Here is an 18,309-nt window from a genome sequence, read left to right on the forward strand (position 1 = left end):
CATGTTGCCTTCACACACAAACACACAAAAAAAGTTCAAAAACAGAAATGTCTTCTTCTTTCATTTCGGCTTAAGAGCAGAACACAGAGAGAGCGCTATTACCCTGGCATTGAGGAATGCATTCAGCAAACGTCTTTGTTGCGTGGATGTGTACATCAGCTCATCACAGTGAGGGAAAAAAAGCACTGAGAACCACATACTGTTGACACTGTGACACATCGCACAATACCAGGTTGCCAAAGAAGCCAGATAAAAACACATCATTTGAATGGCACGCTACATAACACAAAGCATGTTCATCATTATCTGTGATAAAAACGCCCTCCAAGAGATGAAAGCAAACATACAGAGCCTTTTAGTTTAGTTACAGTGATGGTCATAATTTTTGCACACACTGTTGTGGAATAATGAGTCAGCACTGAAACATGTGGTCAGAAGGGGTCAGAGGTTATGAGGAATAACCTGGAATAACAAGCTTTTCAGATGACCAGAAACTCAACGAGGTGAATGTGATAGCTCCGAGGAAATGCCATGAAATCAATCAGCTTTCAGATCAAGGTCTTTATCTAACTGCGTTTTATCAAAAGACTGGATGTTTACTCACAAAGGCAGAAAGGACACAAAAAGAAAAGAAAAACCTTGAAGTTGTAGTTGCAGTTTTTATTTAAGCAAAGCACACTGTCGCCCCATGGAATGTATGGGCAATATTCACTCTTCATTAGCACAAGAGAACTGACTTACATGTTTATTTTAAAATGTTCACAGAGCTGGGGATGTATAAATGGATTGTTTACTTGCAGGGTCTGACAGCAAGCAATGACGCCAAAAGTGGCTTATTAGTGAAATTAATGTGGTTGTGCTATTTTAGGGCTATGCTCCAGAGAGTACACATTCCTTCAGAAAAAACCATTACAGGGAGCTAATTGTGCACCATAAATGTCAGGTATGACTAATGCAGGATGTGTGCAGGGAAACTAAGTGTATAATGTCACCTCTTGAGGCTTCACTGCTTGAACAAGCATCCGCCTGGCTTAAATTTCACAATATTAAAAGAAACACAAACCAAATTATCAGTTACCAATAAGCCCTTGATAGAAAGATTCAATGAGTTTGTCTGTTTCCAAACTTGTGTGAGAAATCTTGAATATGTACGAGGAAACATATAGAAACGTCTCAGCGCTTTAGTACTATAGAATGCTATTTTTTTCATAGCTGAATTGAAGAATGTGGGTTAAAGTATTGTGCAAAATGTGACCCCCTTCAAAGCCTAATCAATTTTAATTGAAGCTTTTTTACGATCTGACAAAAACAAGTTCTAAATCCAATCATTCATGCGTAGCAGTACACTGCTGGCATAGCTAGAGTCATGCAAAGAATAACTGATCACGGCTAAATTCAAAGCTGTCAGACTGCAACACTTTTGTTTATATGTGCAGCCCCAGAGATACGTAAGGCCTGCCTTTTAATGACTGTAATTATCGACCTGATTTATAACATTTATCACATCCTCGTTTGTGTTTCCGGATGCAGCTAACGTGTAAGACACTGGACACTGTTCCCCTGAATTTCTGACCATCTGGCCACTGCACATCTGTGCTTTTCTTCAAAGGCTGTAAATGAACATTACTGAAAGCGAGATTAATCAAGGTGCCTTTAGACAGCAGGGAGCACAAAAAGACAAACATAAAAACAAAGCACATTTGCATTTATGTAGGCAAACAATGTCTGGCATGATTTTGTAAGATTTCAGGTCTTCCACAATTGGATAGTAATGCCTTCTCAGAGGTAAAGCAAGCTTGAGATTCTTGTAATTCATGCCACTGCATATTGTTCAATGAGAAAGAAACAAGTCTGCAATTTTTATTTGATCTTTTTTTTCCACCTCTCAGAGTTTTATTCTTTCATGATAATATTGTTGTCAGTTGTTCTGTACATTTTGAAAGTTTCTCTGGAAACGAAAACACCTTTGTCAAGACTGATTAACTCGGTCCGTTAAATACTGTCCTGACAGGCAAACTGAGATGACAGGAGACAGGAGGAGACAGGACAGAACTGTGTTGACTTCTAACTCTCTTTGACCCTTGCTAATTGTTCAAGTTCAAGGAACTCATGTTATTGTCTCAGTTTGTTCTCCTCAAAGTTTCTGCAGGGGTCTTGGGAGTTAAAAATCAGCCAACCATAGGAGGTTGAAGCCAAGAGGGATTTATGTCAATGGGATGCAAACTGGGCTCCAACATGGAATACTTCCGTTCAACTCAAACCCACTCTCTGTTTCAAAAAAAAAAAAAAAAAAGCAGTCTATCCCCAATTCCCTCTTTTCTCACCCTCCAGCTTGACCTCTCTCCAGTCACTGTGGCTAATCTTGGCTGGCAGAGGGCCTGTAGGGAGAGAATACTGGAAAGAAGGAAGGTGGAGGGAAAAAAACCGTACATCCCCGAAAAACTTTCCCCGAAACCTGCAGGAGCAACGCCATTCCCGAGAGGTTCTCTTCCTGTGTTCTCTGGAGTGTGTGTGGCTGCTATATGTGTCCTGGTTTGGAAAGGTAGGCAATGAGAGCAACCACCACTCCCACATACACACCGGTGCCTATAGTAATGGAGAGGGCAGCTAGGAACAAGGCGCGTCGGGAGGCGATGTTGGCCAGTGGGAAGTCACCTTTGTGCACCGCCTTGGTGGTCTGGAAAAGAGAAAATGCAAGACAAGATGAAAGTCAGACGCAGATTGGGGTCCTCAAGAGAAAAAACTAATTTTTCAAAAGAACCACAAATACAGAAGCTGTTTATTATATCTGTCTCAGTGTGAAAAAAAAGGAAATGAAATTGGAGGACATCGAACAAGCAGCTCAATGTAACCCAGGAGAGCTTATCATGCATGGCAGAACTGAAAAAAATGGCAATTAGTGTGAAAATGTCAAGGACTTGAGGTTATGGTCATATGAGCTGCTAGCACTGAGTTATAGTGCATTGATACAGCCCACTATAGGCACATATAGATCATCTCTGGAGCTTGTTCTTCCTCTGAAGACTCTTAGAAATGGTTTGGTGCTTCAAAAAGACACGAAGCCACGGCTGCACAAGCTTTCACAACAGAATCAACCAGCCCACTAAATAACATTCACTAATAAAGAATGAGGTACTTATGATTTAATATTGTGTTTTTAACATGGGATAGTTTATTCAAAATGTGCATATAGTGTTATTTCAATAATGTGCTACTAAGTTTAAAACTTAAGTAAAGTATTCATGATTAATAGACAAATTATTTTAAGCTGCACAACAGGCACATTAAGTAGATACGGAGCAACATTAGCATCATTTTGTATCCACCAGGCAAATGTAATTCTAATACTGACTCTCATTTTAGCTCTGTTCATCTGACCACCGACTCTGCAGGGAAGTATCTGGCTCTGGCTTGTGCATTAATTTGAATTTTCTTTTGCAAATAAAAAATAGTAAATACATCATCACTGGAAGTCTCTGTTAATGAACAAGACAAAGTAAGCACAATCCTGCTGAACTGACCTTTATTAATTAGCCATATGTGTAATATCAACTATTTAACCCGTTATAAAAAGGGTACTTGCTTCTTATGCCATCCCATACTACCTAGATAACTTTCATATGAATGCTTTGCTTAGAAATACAACAATGAATAGTGGTTTATCTTGTTTATCCTGGCCATTGTTGGTGTGTTTACAGTGTGGCTTGTACTGGGTATCCTCTTGCCATCTTACTATTTGATTGGACTTGTTTGCCAGGAGGGAAATCGAGAGAAGAGAAACAACTATTTTGATTTGTTGTTTTCATTCACATCACCAAATGCAGGTCAGCACTAAAGCAAAAAGACACACATGCAGTTCATATATATTATTTTTTGCTGATGATTCATTGATGTTAACAGATCAGCAACAGCTGATGAAACTGCAACCGTAGTTTCTTGTTGACTATTGTGCTGCAGCTATGCCAGAATAGTATGAAATGTTGAATCATTTCTAATAACGATGGAACTGATTTGTGATGTGTATGTGAGTGAGAAGGACTTTGCATCAAGGTCAATGCTGGCTACTCCGAAGCCACGGTTTACTCATAAACTCCAGATCTATTCAGTTAGGGATTCAGCTGCTGCACCAGGAAGAGTTTATGTTTCTTATTCATCACTGGGGTCAAGAGGGATTGTGACACTTTCAGCTAGTAAGGTGCAGCATCTGAAGTGATGCTGACTTTTTATGTAACTGCGTATGAACAGAAAACTAAACACTCTCTCTGGGTTGTATGGGCTCTTCACAAACCCATGAACATGTGGATTTCAACTTTGCTCACAGGCTGTCAGACTGTGGATAAAATTAGTTTTCTTTGAAGGATGCCTCTCCTTATTCTTCATAAACGAGTAAGAAGCTCGTAAATCTGGGAGGACTTAGGAATCAAGCCACTGCTTCTCTTCATCAAAAAGACCTGTTTGGGTATGGCACCTGACCCCAATTCTCCTGTCTTTTTATAAAAGTGCTTTATATGGCTAACTGAAGGGAGAGCCTGAGGCAAAAATACACACTGAGACTAAACTCCCAGCCAAAGCACATTCCCCTCAAGGAGATATAACATTTTACACTTTTGGCATTGGGATCCTGACCCAGATGAGCAGCTAGAAAATAATGATTGGACTGATGTTTAACCATTAGGAGGTGAATTTTGATGAACTGAATGCTTCAAATGGGAGTATAACAGTCAGGTAACTCTGCAGTAAAAATCAGGTCCATCCTTATTTAAATATATTTCAAAACAGTAATAACAAACAGATGAAAGACTGCATGTCAAACTTTACCTCCTTTGAAGTTTGCATCATGTAGGGCTGCACCTAATTTAACCTTTTTTCATAAAAATAATATCTATGCACTACCCGCAACATTTTCTTGGTATTTATACAGATACCCCCCCACATTTGTTTTAATTAATACTGGATGCTTACTGATGCCTTTTCATCTATAATTTGTATGTAAAATTGTGAAAAATGCTTTATTATCACCATCTCCATTTAGCTCCATTTATACCACAGTCTAATGGAATTTATCAGCATTTAAAACAGATTCAGACAGATGCAAATGACAAAGTGTGTGTTCAGTTTGTTGTTAGCCCATAATATTGGAATAATAAGACAGGTGGTGGCACATATATTACTGCTAAGCAAAGCAAATGAGATAATTAGTATCTGTCTTTCCTGCATTACTTTAGGAAGCATCACAGCACAATGGCTACTTTTCTAATTTCAAGTGGATTGTTATGTTCATTGTAGTGGATTGAAATGCAAGTTCTTGATTGTGTTGTTTGCATTTCACCATATTAGTGTTGCCTTTAAGATGCACTTAGTGCATCTAAAATGGAGATGTCTTTCAGTTACATATCTCTCATCATCTGTAACTACAGCGCTTTTGTCAACTAAGAACTACATTCTTTAAAATGTGCACTGTGCATCAAAGCACTTCAATAGTGCCAAAAAGACTTTTAGAAGACAATGCTTAATAGTCCAAAACAAAGACAGCTAGATGAGAGCCAAAGAAAGACACAAATGCCTCAAAAGGTTAGGAGGCAAATATACAGTATACAAAGGACATGTATTCAAGGCAGGGCCTTTAGCTTCCATGCAGTAATTATTGAAACAAAAGCACTATTTTAAAGGTCTTATGGGAAATTAGGTTTGAGTTTTCTTTCAAAAAGACACAGAACACATTTCGTTTTGAGGATGTATTATGCCCCCCAGCAAGGTCTTTAAGTCTCTCCATCATTGGTAGAAAATTGCAGTTGAAGGGCACATGCTTGTCAGTTAATTTCGCCATTGAAAGTATTGGTTGAACACACCTTGATTTATCAGATTTTTTTTCTTTCCTTCACATGAATTGAGGAAGAAAAAGGATTCGGAAGGACTAGATATAATCTAATGTGGACAAAAACAGATGAGGGTAGTCTGTTGAAAGTGTATGTGGGCTTATTCTGTCTCTCAGTGAGCATCAGCTGTGTATAATCTACCTGCCAATGTGCTGATTTTTCACTGAATCCCCTTGAGAAGAAAATGGTTAGAAGCATTAAGGCTTTTTCTCTACAACCTTGACAAAATGATTGAAATGTGGTGTCATAGAAAAAATAGATCTCAGACATTTCAGACTTAGCTGCATTGAGACACATTTTGCGATGTGCGATTGGAAGTCAATTCAGCACCCTCAACAGGTTTTCCTTCCATATAAATAACATGTGAAGCCCTAAATCTCTCCCTTTCTCTTTCCTGTTTTCTGTGTCTGTCTCTCGACCTCCCTCACGCAGACACACATGCTAATACATAAAATGTTCCACAATAATTAGCTCATTCATTTTCATCAATTATGACGAAATGCATGCCGTAAGATAACTTCAGGGGAGTGTTATTTGCATAACCGTGAAAGGAATCGCTGCAGCTTCTCAACCCTCTGTACTTCCAGCGCAGATGTCTCACAGCTGAGAGAAACATTTATCAACATCTCCAAACAAAACCTTCACCCTATTAGTGGCAATAATTGAAACTCAATTTCGCTTCCCAATCAAATGTTCAAAGCTAATTTTCCCCAGACATTCATGGTATTCTAGTCATTACCAGCTGAATCCTGTGCAGCACTGTGTACCATGAAGACATTACAATGAAAGATGCAGTCTTTGGCAAATAGGATACAAATGATTTGAAACAGCACATGATTGCATGTCTGTTTCTCTATGCATGTTCTTTGACGATCGTGCACACACTCAACTCCTGTAAATGAGAAGCCAGCGGCTCCCTGTTTGACTATAGGTCTGACCTTCCATTGGGACAAAAACACTATTGATCTGCTTTCTGCAGACTCTGTTATGGTGGCTAACATGTTTGTTTGTATATGTCCTTAGAGTAAGTGGTGAAGTTGATGATGTGCTATCATTTCTAAACTCAGGGCTGCCAAGTTTTGACTTCAGCTTGGCGTGATGCGGACAGTATAATAGATTTGTGTATATTTCTCGCTTCCCCCCAGGTGGTCTGAATAACTTGCTGCTGCACAGTGCTACTGTCGCGCTGTGCTGCTCTGTCAGTCTCCTCTTTTTCAAGCTGCTACATTATGAATTGTTTTTCATTGTGTGAGAAAATATGTGGTACGAGAGCGTGTGAAAAGTGTAAATTGTGTGTCTCCTAGTCAAAGAATGAGAGTTGGCAGCCTTGTCTACAAGGCCGTAGCCAGGATTTTTCAAATACCGAGGTCAAAAAGAAAACCACATCCCATGTAATAGTTAGAAGTAATCCATGATGTATTTATACCACTTTCTTGCTGTGCATTTCTCAGTCATGGTCACTCTTGTGGTCCAGTTCTTTCTTATCACTTCCAATTTTGCAACTTAAATCAACTCCTATTTCAGTATTCTACAACTTCTATGGTTGTATCTTTAAAAAGTATAACTGCAATATATTATTTTCTTTGTTTGTTCTTAAAATGTGGAATAAAGCACGGCCTGCTGGGAAAGGGAGAAAAGGGCTGGTCCAATGAATGAACACTTTGCAAAATCGGGTCATGTCCAATTCACGAATGTAGACATAAACATATTTCTGGCTATTTTCAAGTCGCAGTTCACTACTACATCTACTGCAGCGAAAATTTTTTCTGAAAGTGAGCACTTAAAAATCTCCAGTAGCCTAATATGCTGTGTATATTTGTGAATTTGTGACGAATCTGCTGACGGAAGCACAACACAGCTGGAGCTGTTCTGTAAGGAAACCAGTTAAATTGGAAACCAGTTGGGACATACTGGGGACCAGTGAAAAAATTCCCGGTGGATTTCAAGGAATCACTCCGCCGCTGGTTATAGCCGACTACTTTTGTTTTGACATGGTAGCAGTATCTGCAAGTACGTGTCGCGTGACGGTCCGTTGATGCAAGGATAATTGTCTCATCGGCTATTTTCACTTCACAACAAAACGAAAAAAATACAGAGGACATGACCTCGGTGTCCTCAATGGTAGCTACGGCCATGCTTGTCTAAACTCTTCTGATTCAGTCTGCTGCCACAGCAAAAAGAAGAATTGTTACATTTCTCACTCCAAAAAACATCATCATCACAAACCTTACAAAAGACTTAAAACGATCAAGATACTGTTTGTTTGTCCAATATAAAGAGCAATGGAAACAGAAAAAACAAACAAAATACCATATTTACGTTCTATTTAAATTAATTTAATTAGTCTAAATTAGTTAACTAATATATAATGCAGTACATTTAAACCATTAAATCCATGATTTTGGTTCAAAGTAAAACTGTGTGAAGATGGTGAGATGGTTGCATGAACTTCTGTTTTTATATGTAAAATTGAACTGATAAGCATCGCACTGACCCAAAGTTGTAGTTTTACTTCTTTTTGGGACCACAGTTTAATTTTCTTAGGCTAGTTAGAAGCTCCTCTGTCCAGACTGCTGCTAATGCAATGCAACTGACACAGTGTAGCTTAGCCTGTTAGCACATGCTACCGCCAATGTTATTGAGGAAAATACTTACAAAAGCTCACAAAGCTGTATCTATTGAGCTGTGTGACAATTAATCAGAGACCACTTCCCAAACAGAGTCAAAATCAACACTCATGCATTGCCTATTGCGAGCATGGACACCTGGCCAATCATAGCGCTTAAATACTACACAGGGCATGTCTTTCCAAGAAAAGCAGGTGGATTTATAATATTGCATGGCAACCTCACTAGCTAGCTTACTCTAACAAAGCTATCACTCATTAGCTGTAGTTCCTGCAATTTTTACCTTGTTTTCTTTCACATTTTTACACATTCCTAATGCATAGCAATTTTTTATACGAAACAAAAAGTAGGCCAGTTACTGCATTTTGGCATTTTTGTGGGGCAGCACAGATCCTACTCTTCTCAGAGTAGTCTGTAAGTTCATACAGATAATCAAATTATAGCCCATGTTCTCCTTAAAACGTACAATGTCCTTGTACTACCTCCTACAGAATTAATTTATTTGGTTTAGGGGCTTCCTAAAATGAGTGAATGAAACAATGACCAGTGAAATGGGTTATTGAGCTATAAAATGAAGCAATCCCAGACTCCCACCATATCTTTTCCTGACAGCTCTTCTGGACTGCACCTTTTAAAGGAGGGAGATTGGCAGAAAAGTCATCCATCCCTAAACACAGCCATCACTTTCCCATAATTACCCAGGAAGAATCAAATTAGCTCCTGACAAGATAATTCACTGACTACCTTCATGTGTCTCGGACTACTCGCTCCCACAGATAAGGGCTAAATGCTCAAGCTTTTGATAAGAATTTATAGTAAAAGGCAGAGTAATTTACTGAAAAGCTCCACAGTTGTCTATCTCTAGCATGTGTGTACATACAATGTGTGTGTTTACATGCGCTTTTGAACATACACAGTTTTTCTGTGTGTGCTCCAATGTGCTCCTAATATTGATGGTGCACTTAAAATAGACAAAATTGATTAGTAGCAAGACAAGAGGAAATCCCTGTGCTCTTTGCTTGACTGACACATCATCATCGGAGTTGTTTCCTACAGAATTGAAAAGAGGGTAAAAGTCCAGTTGGAATCCATTAAACAACCATTATGTGCAGTTTGCCAATGTTACCAGTGAATAATGTAGCCTTGTGATACATTGACAGGACTCCACATGGGTTTGTATTCTTTGCTGAAATTGCTGCTGTCTCTACACTTCAACATACACATTGATTCCTATTGTAAAAAGACCTCTTTGGATTTCTTGTACTATACCTTGAGTGTTTTCTGACAGATTAAATGTGAACAGACACAATGTACAGTATTTGAACCAAAACATGATGTGAGATTCAAATCCTCAACACATTTAAAGTATATGTCATCACCTTTACATACAAAGTAAAGACTGTATCTATGGAAAGGTAGTATTATTTCCAAGCACCTTACCTTTGTTAATATACGATGTTGAATGTCAATCTATTACCCATCAGGGAATTTAACACACAAGCTCTGAATATAAGGAATAATAGTTGAACTGTTGAAGCACTACCCCTGTTTTACTGCTCTGAATTTGTGCATTGAAGCCAGAAAGACAGCTCCTTTTTAGACAAAAGGCAATTAGGGGAACATCGTTTTCAGAGGGAATACACAAGCTATTTAGTATAACGTGTTTATAAAGCTTGGAAACCTACGAGAAACTGATATTTAAAAAAAAAAAAACAGGATCTGTGCAGCAGAGGTCAGAATATCCCGACTTGTAGTCCCTAATGTGCTCCAAAAATGCTGAATCCTGTATTTCCCATAATGCAGTTCAGAAGCCTCTTGCTTTAGACACTCCCCTGATGACACTGTCAAGGTTATTTCTTCAGACATTTTTAGATGGCTTCCTCCAGAACTATAGGAAACATTATACAGACGTAGAACTTCTCACATTAAGTAACCTGAACTTCATGCGTAAAGTTTTTAGTGTGGTTTCATTCACGTCTTGCCACAAATTATATGTTTCAAACATCAAACTATATTGATCTGACAAAGTTGTTAAATGTTTCTGAGAGCACATCACCTGTAATATGTTAGCACACCTATAATTGGGTCTACCATCAATCCCTCTGAAGATCCCACTAGTTCAAATGCACTCTCTCATCTTTTTTATTTTTGAACACTGAGCCTTGAAAGTGATTTATATAATCTTGAAAGGCGGCTTTCAACCTGTTTACAGAGCATCAAGCAGCCATTACAGATTGGCCTTGAGTTATTGATGGGTCGCTCAGTAAAAAATGGCCTTGGATCGGCAGTAAGAGCATCTACTGGCAGTCCGTTTTTTATGTGATAGCCCTTAATCTTTCAATAATGATGAGTCATACATACACCTATGTTCAAGTGTGTTTGTGTGTTCCCATGTCTGCTTATTCATCACAATATGTATGGGTAGATGCACCTGTTTTATGTTAGACCTCTACAAACAGATGCTGCATCATTCATGTGCAATAGACCACAACTTTGGCAGTATATGTATTGCATGCGCTTGTGTTTGTGACCTCACCCCTTGTGAGAAATAAAATGCTGCGATTCCCAAGGGCCAGAAACAGCAGAGCATGGAGAAGATGGCCAGACCCAGGTGGTCTCGTGGAGGGACGACTATGAAGTTGTCCTCACTCTCACTGTCGCTGGAGCAGTCTGTCTGCACAAGGAGGAAGGACAACTCAGGTTAAAACATACACACATTTTGTTACCTGTACATGGACAAAAGGTATAATCCATGAGTAGTAATGTAGCAGCCAACAAACAGATAGGTCCACGTAACTATGAAATACATTCATTCAACAAAACTTATACAATCAACAATTAATGATCAATTCCAACTTCCACTTTCTCACATGACCTGTTGGTTTTTGTTTTGTCTTCAAATCTGTTGGGTGAGTTTGCCCATTTGCTTCATTCAGGCGGGTGTTAAAGCTGTCAACAGTGCCTATCAGTCAATCAGTAATAAGTAAACTAAAGACAGAACATCCTTTTTCTGAAAGTGTGGGTTGAGTTTTATCAGGAGTTCCAGGAATTCCAAAAAGGGGAGCGACTTCAGTGTGGAAATGTTTTGGTTACAAAAGATCAGATGTACAATAAACATATAATAAAAATAAATAAAAGTGCAGAAGACTGTAACAACAAAAGGGGGCAATAAAACAAATCTATTTCACCACTTCAAGCAGAAGCACGCAGCTGAGTACAAGGTGGGCCAAATATCCTGCCAGAATTATTTCATCATGTCTTCGAAAATATCATTATCCGAGAAATACCCTGAAATATTGTGATATTTTAGGACCATATAGCCCACCCTTAATGTGCACACAGAGTGGTAGATTGAAGCCACTTTCAAAAAAAGTTTTCCTTTGTACGGTACAACAACGTGAACATAGGTAGAGGACATTTTCTAGTCGACTGGGCGAAGGAAAGAATCTGCATGCACCGGAAAAGCAAAAAGGCATTTGTGTAATGGGAAACAAAACATCGACGAGTCACAGCGTGCAGGATCATTTTCTTCCACGTAATGCCACAGCTCGTATTCATGGACTTTTTGTGATGGCCCATTAGTTTCTCATTAGCTTTGAGATATGCAAATTCATTTTGGCATCTAAACAACAGATGGCCTTAAAAAAAAGCTACGGTTGAAAGTACTATTCATTTCTAATGTGAAATAGTTATGAATCAAATACTCCTCCTCCCCAAAGCTTTATGAAACTATTTCACGCTCTGTGCAACATTCCTCACATAGAACAGAAACGCCCTCAGCAAAAGAGAATAGACATACATCTGCATACTGTTTAGATGGTAACAGATTCTCAGTCCACAGTAGAAAATGCCACTGTGCTTTACAATTTCAAATTTGTTTGTTATGACTGCATCTAGCTTAACAACCTATAACATCAATACACATTTAGAGTACTGTATACTGCATCCTCCCTACCATAAAAAGGAAGGCTAAGAACAGAGAGTTATTCTCTACAGTGCCTCTAATAGAAAAAAATAAATCAGAGATTGAGGCCACGGTTTCTGTATGAGGCATTAAGCTGCTTCCTTCACACATCATCTTGTTTGAAGGATGATCCAGCATGAGGGTGGAACATAAAAAATAAATGAAAAAGAAAAAAATCAAGACTTACAATATATTGTTGTGCCAAAGAAAGTTGAGTGTGAGTTTAATATTACAATTAACATTTCAACCACAGAGATAATGCTGAAATGTCAAATCATCACATTCTGACAAATAAAATGTCCCCAAATATCTTTAGGCTTTTCCTGCATTTTCACTGAGCAATCGGACATCTTGTCACAATGTAATCCTTATTGTTATGAGTATTTTTTGTGGGTTTATAACTGTTAATCCCTCCATTTATTTTGTGGTTTTTGGTGTACATATTCAATTTGAATACAGCTTTTCCCCCACACCATAATTTGATATCTTACCAAGGTAAGATGTAGCACCACTTTCTATACTGTATTTGGAGTCTTCCAGCCAAGTTGGATCTCACCCTGATGTGTGGTGTGTTGGCCTCAGGCTTGCTTTGGCCGTGTCAATGTTAGACAGAGCGGTTGGTTTTTCTGGAGCTGGTGTTGTTGCTCTAAAAACAAACACTTTCGCCTTACATGTGTGCCGCAAAATCCCAACAAGCTAACAAGCTCAGTAACATGAAAGTACAGATAGTCTGATATTAAAATGAGTCTTTATTGCTCTAAACTGGACTTGAATTTTGAGTAATACATTTAACTTGAATTTAAAGCTGCATTTTTGGAAAACTGCTACCGGAAGGAATTATAACTAAGTACAATTTTGTGGAGGACAATTTTGAATAAATAGGGGCAATACAGACTACTCTCTTAAAAAACCTAATTTTGTTATGTATGAGTGTTTTAGTACAATAAGTAGTAGTTCCAATTACTGGTGTTTGCCTTGTATTACATATTAAATCACTGCAACTAAGTGACAGTGTTAGGAATGTATTTCCTTTGGGAGTGTGAAACAGTTTCCAATTTATTTTTAAATATATGCGTCTCTTATAGTCATGTTGCCTGATTGATGATGGGTATTAGTGGGTGGGTGGTGGAGATTTGTGGGGCCCTGCCCACTAATGGTAGGGTGATTAATTTACTCCAAAAATAGATTCTATGGAAATCAAAACAAGTATATTAATCTCAAAAAGTGACAGAGCAAGCAAAACATTCAAATGCAGATAATGCCGTTGTGTCATCAAGCTGTACTTATGAACCTGTTAAAAGCTGTGAACACAGGCCCCCGCTGTGATGATCAAAATATTTTTTTTGCATTCTCTTCATAACACAACACTGAGGGGAAAAAAGGTCATAATACATGAGCATAATGCAGCCTACATTCTGCATAATGTCTTTCTGCCTTCATGGCCTTAAGCAAGCACTATAGAGCAATCTCTGCAGAGCCAGGCCCGCTCTGCTGTGCATTAGAGCTCACTGACAATATCTGCACAGCCTTCTGGCTGTTTGAAGAATGAAAACACACATCATCCAGGGATCCTGGCTGTTTGGTTGGCTTAGGCTACCAAGAAAGAGAGAAAGAGAAGTTTGAGAGGCAGAGAAGGTCAGTAAAACTAGTGAATGATGAGATTGTTGCTATAGAGTCAGTCTGGACCTGCAGACAGGTTTGCATGTACAGGAAGCTACAAGCAAACCTGTCTGAGTGCAGGCAAGTCATTATTCATGAATATTTCAAATGGTTATAGATCCAAAGCAGAAGGCAATAGGCCACCAATCCCTCTGCAAAGCATGGTGCAATTCCCAGAAGGTGATTATTATTAACATTATTTTTTAATATTCCTAGAAATTCATGCATGAACTCAGTTAACCTTGCGAGGCAGCTGGATTCACGAGATTAGGATATAATGCGAGAATCAGTCTTCATCAGTCAGACTTCAAGTTATGCATGAGCCTCTGCTGGTTCTGACCAATCAGCATCCTATGAAGATTCTCTTATGATCTCCCTGTGGTAGACGTTGACAGACAGATGGTTCATCCAATCACCTGCCAAATATTTTTTGAAAGTGCGTGCCCTTTTCCAAACAGTTTCCAAGGACAACTTCTCAGATGGTTCAAACCATCTGTTGCATTAGGTTAAATCTCAATAACCTGTGCACTAAAAGTCACAGGTCACAAAGCCACTCAGTCACTGACAGGCTTTGGATTTACTGACAAGCTGAATTTCTTTTTAAGTAAACAGAATTGTGTTTACCAATTTTCTACCAAACTTTTAATGAGCATGTGCATGTGTCTCTGTGTGTGTGTATTATCAATCATTCACCACATTCCCTATAGCAGAGAGGCCTAATGACTATGCATGCCAGTGCTGCTAGCTGTGCTCAGATATGTCATGTGGGGCGTAAATCCTGTCAACATGAGGCAACAGGCTGACAGGTAACAAAGAACTAATGGATGGTTTCACCATTCTGCCATGACAGCATAACCAGGATGAGGGCTTGTATAATTTATTTTGTTGCCAAATTGCTTCAGCATACAGGAAATGCGCCCCTGTCCACTCTCCTACCCTGTTCTCCACTCTCCCAGCCTTTGTTTTTTTTTTTTTTTTTTCCAGATATTATGTCAGGTACTTTAAATGTCTCCTGTGTGTACTTGGCAAGAAGGTAATGACATGAAAATGGCATTAGGGTGAATATGAATTTTAATGTTTCTTTTAATTGAACTATGCTGTACAAAGTGTCTCACGGGTTGTCACAGCATTTATTTAATTTTCTTTTTGTGTGTGCAGCGCTAACACAGTACGAGGCATGTCTACAGAACTAAATAATTTAAAAATGCTTTGTGCTCAGTCTACATATGGTGGTTGGAGAAATGAACCTGAGTAAGTCGAAGTCAGACAATTGATAGAGCACTGTAAGAGCAAATTTTCTGAACATATTGTAACTTTTTAGGCTACATTCGGGTTTAAAAGAACCCTGCATACAATCCTGGGGCCTCAATTGTAACTGTTGCGCACAAACAAAATGGGGCTTGAAAGACACGTCCCACGAAAAAGAGAGATTTATAACAAACTTGATGAGAGAATGTGCGTACCTGTTCGGAAAACTCATTTGTATGAACATTTTTGAGACGGAAGAAACCCCGTGGTGCAGATGGCTTTATGATGAACTGAATCTAGATCATATTATGATTTGTCTCACACATTTAATTTAACTTAATAGCAAACATTAATTATAAATTCACTTTATCATAAACATTCAACATAGCACTGTTGCATGTGTTTCTGCTTGTAGCAAGCCATACTTATTTCCTAAGCACCTTTCAATTTTAAAAGATACAAGCCAACTCAGATCTTAACCAATTACATCTGTAATTTATTATTAAACTATTATTGAAACCCTTCCGCACCATCGCACAGGAGAGGGCCTGACTGTATGGCACTCACACTTGGTTGGTCATTTGTGGAGCAGCACAGTGCTGCTGAGATGCTGGGATGTGGTGGCAGGATTTTCCCGACATTATCCCTGAATATACTGATTCCTTTTCACCACATTAATTTATCATCAAAGAAATACGAGATTACATGAAATGTCATTTAAGAATTGGAGAACAGAGTGGCAGATTTTTAATAAAATCTTAAATACTGTGCAGATATCACCAAGTACAATTGTAATTAGTTTTTATGTAGTCTTAAAAAATTGCATCAGTAAACACAACTGTGCTGTCAGGCTCACGGAGCGCTTTGGACACACACTGACACACTGCCTAATCTTCACCACCTGTACTGTTATACGGAGCGTGCAAATTAGAGAAACACCTGCAAGCTGGGTTTTGGAGTTAAATACTGTGTCTTGAGTGTATAGTTTCATTAGTCACGCACGTCTTTAAATAGGTGCTTAACAAATGCCAAGCAGTGAGCTTCGGTGTCCCCAGTCCTTACCCTGACATTGCAGCAATGCGTTTCTTGCCATGCCTACACTTTGTTTAATTTTGTAGATTGCTTCGTTTGTTGCACCCAGTGTATAAACAGCCACTGCTGCCACCAGCTTCTCAAACTTTCCTCTGTTTTTCACACTGTTGCCATTTTCCATTGGAACAACATGTACATCAATTCATGAAGGCTTTTATATTGACCATTTATGGTTAAGTGTGGCAGTATAGGGGGTGGAGTATGAGGTTCATCAGCATTCGGACATGTTCAAGTTGATTGTGATTTATAAAGGGGAAAACAAGTTTTATAAATGTCATTAATTTTTGGCAGATTCCATTTTTGACTTTTGTGCACATAAACACTTTTGGTATGGACTCTACACACTGGTTTATGAATGAGGCTCCTGATGTCTTGACTTAATAATGCCAATTTATTTATTTTCCTTTTTACATAAAATAGTAATGAAAATGTTTTTGAGGACACTGTCCTTGGCCACATATCAAAATGAAACAATCAGTTTTCTTTACAAATATTTCCTTGATATAGTTTTGAATGCAGATTCATGTTGTCAGGGATGAGTTTGGGAGTTACATGCCAAATTTCTACAAGAAAAAATGTCCTTTCACATTGCCATGTAATACAATAAATCCAACAAAGTCAGAGAGTCCATAAAAACAGTACAATCAAAGGTTGTATGCTGGGGGAAAAACTGCTTTTAGATCTGAGGAAGGCAACTGCTTAAATGTAAGAAAAAGGACTGTCAGGAAAGAACACTGACCATACTGAACCAAATGAAAGCAACCACAAAAATTAATGTTATCTTTTCAACCATTTTACAAAGCAACAGTCAGCGGTTCAGATTACACACATTTATTGCTTTACACAAAGGTATAGTGGGTGGTCTGGATCCAGAGAGAACCTACTTCACAACCAAAGGGAATTCAATTACTTGGCTGAATGCATAAGCAAAGTTAATGAGTGAATGACATTAAAGTTGCAATACTGCACAAAATCTCATTTTCAGCATATTTCCAAACCTGATATATGAGAAATGAAAAATAAAAAAAAATAAAAAATCTTGCGAACATCTCTTGCATTTGCATCTGTGTCCAAACCATGAGAAACAGAGGAAGAAGTCAGAAGTCATTATGACTGGTGGTCCTTTAATAGTCTCTTCTCCTTTAATTACATTTCAACAAAAGACTGTGCATGTTCGCTTAGCACAAGAGTCAACAGAGTCATCTGGCCTCCATGTCTGCCATAAGGCCTAATGCTTCCTGCATCCTAATGCTGCATCAGTGCAACACATTCACCTGGTCTGTACCCCTGCTCCAGATGGCCATGTTAAGTTATGCGGGGGCAGGAGCCCATGGCCCCAGATGTGACTAGGGAGTTGTCTTAAGGGTTTATAATTTATCAGGCACTTAGATAGAGTGCTACCAAAGGGGTCAGCTGGTAAAAAGAAATACAAGCTTTACCGTGCTGTTAATAAGACCTTGTGATTTATACAGTGACTGAGCTCAGCAGCCCTATGAGGTCCAACACACTCAGGAACCTCAAAGGGACTCTCAGTCACAGAGTGCAGGATCACAACAGCTTCATCATGACGCAGTCCTCTCAAACATGTATTAGAGTCGTTGGGGGAAAATGCTCTATCTGTTTGTTTGTTTTTGTTTTGTTTTTTCCCCCCAATTACCCTGCGGCCTCTTGTTGACAGCTGTGCAGTTTCAGATGGTGTAATCAGACTACAATAGGGAAACACTACACATCACGTTTAGTATTCACATCGTGCTCTGTGAGCACAATGAGCTGCACATTCAATACTATTTCAAGAAGCAAAGTAATCAGTCAACGAATCAACGAATTCTTGGGGCCAAAATAC

At 38.7% G+C, this 18,309-nt stretch overlaps 1 protein-coding gene across 1 annotated transcript in view; it reads right to left on the reverse strand.

Annotated features, from left to right (window-relative positions):
- Positions 1–2,491: 2,491 nt before the first annotated feature.
- syndig1l (synapse differentiation inducing 1-like) overlaps positions 2,492–18,309 on the reverse strand; it is a 28,899-nt gene continuing 13,081 nt past the window's right edge. Inside the window, exons 2-3 of the mRNA XM_062437578.1 lie at positions 11,040–11,177; positions 2,492–2,677 (exon numbers count right to left, since the gene is read on the reverse strand). Of these exons, the coding sequence (XP_062293562.1) occupies positions 2,519–2,677; positions 11,040–11,177 (297 nt within the window). The 3' untranslated portion in view covers positions 2,492–2,518. The remainder of the gene's footprint in view (positions 2,678–11,039; positions 11,178–18,309) is intronic.

Source organism: Scomber scombrus, chromosome 17 (assembly GCF_963691925.1).
Source record: "Scomber scombrus chromosome 17, fScoSco1.1, whole genome shotgun sequence".
NCBI classification, from domain to species: domain Eukaryota; kingdom Metazoa; phylum Chordata; class Actinopteri; order Scombriformes; family Scombridae; genus Scomber; species Scomber scombrus.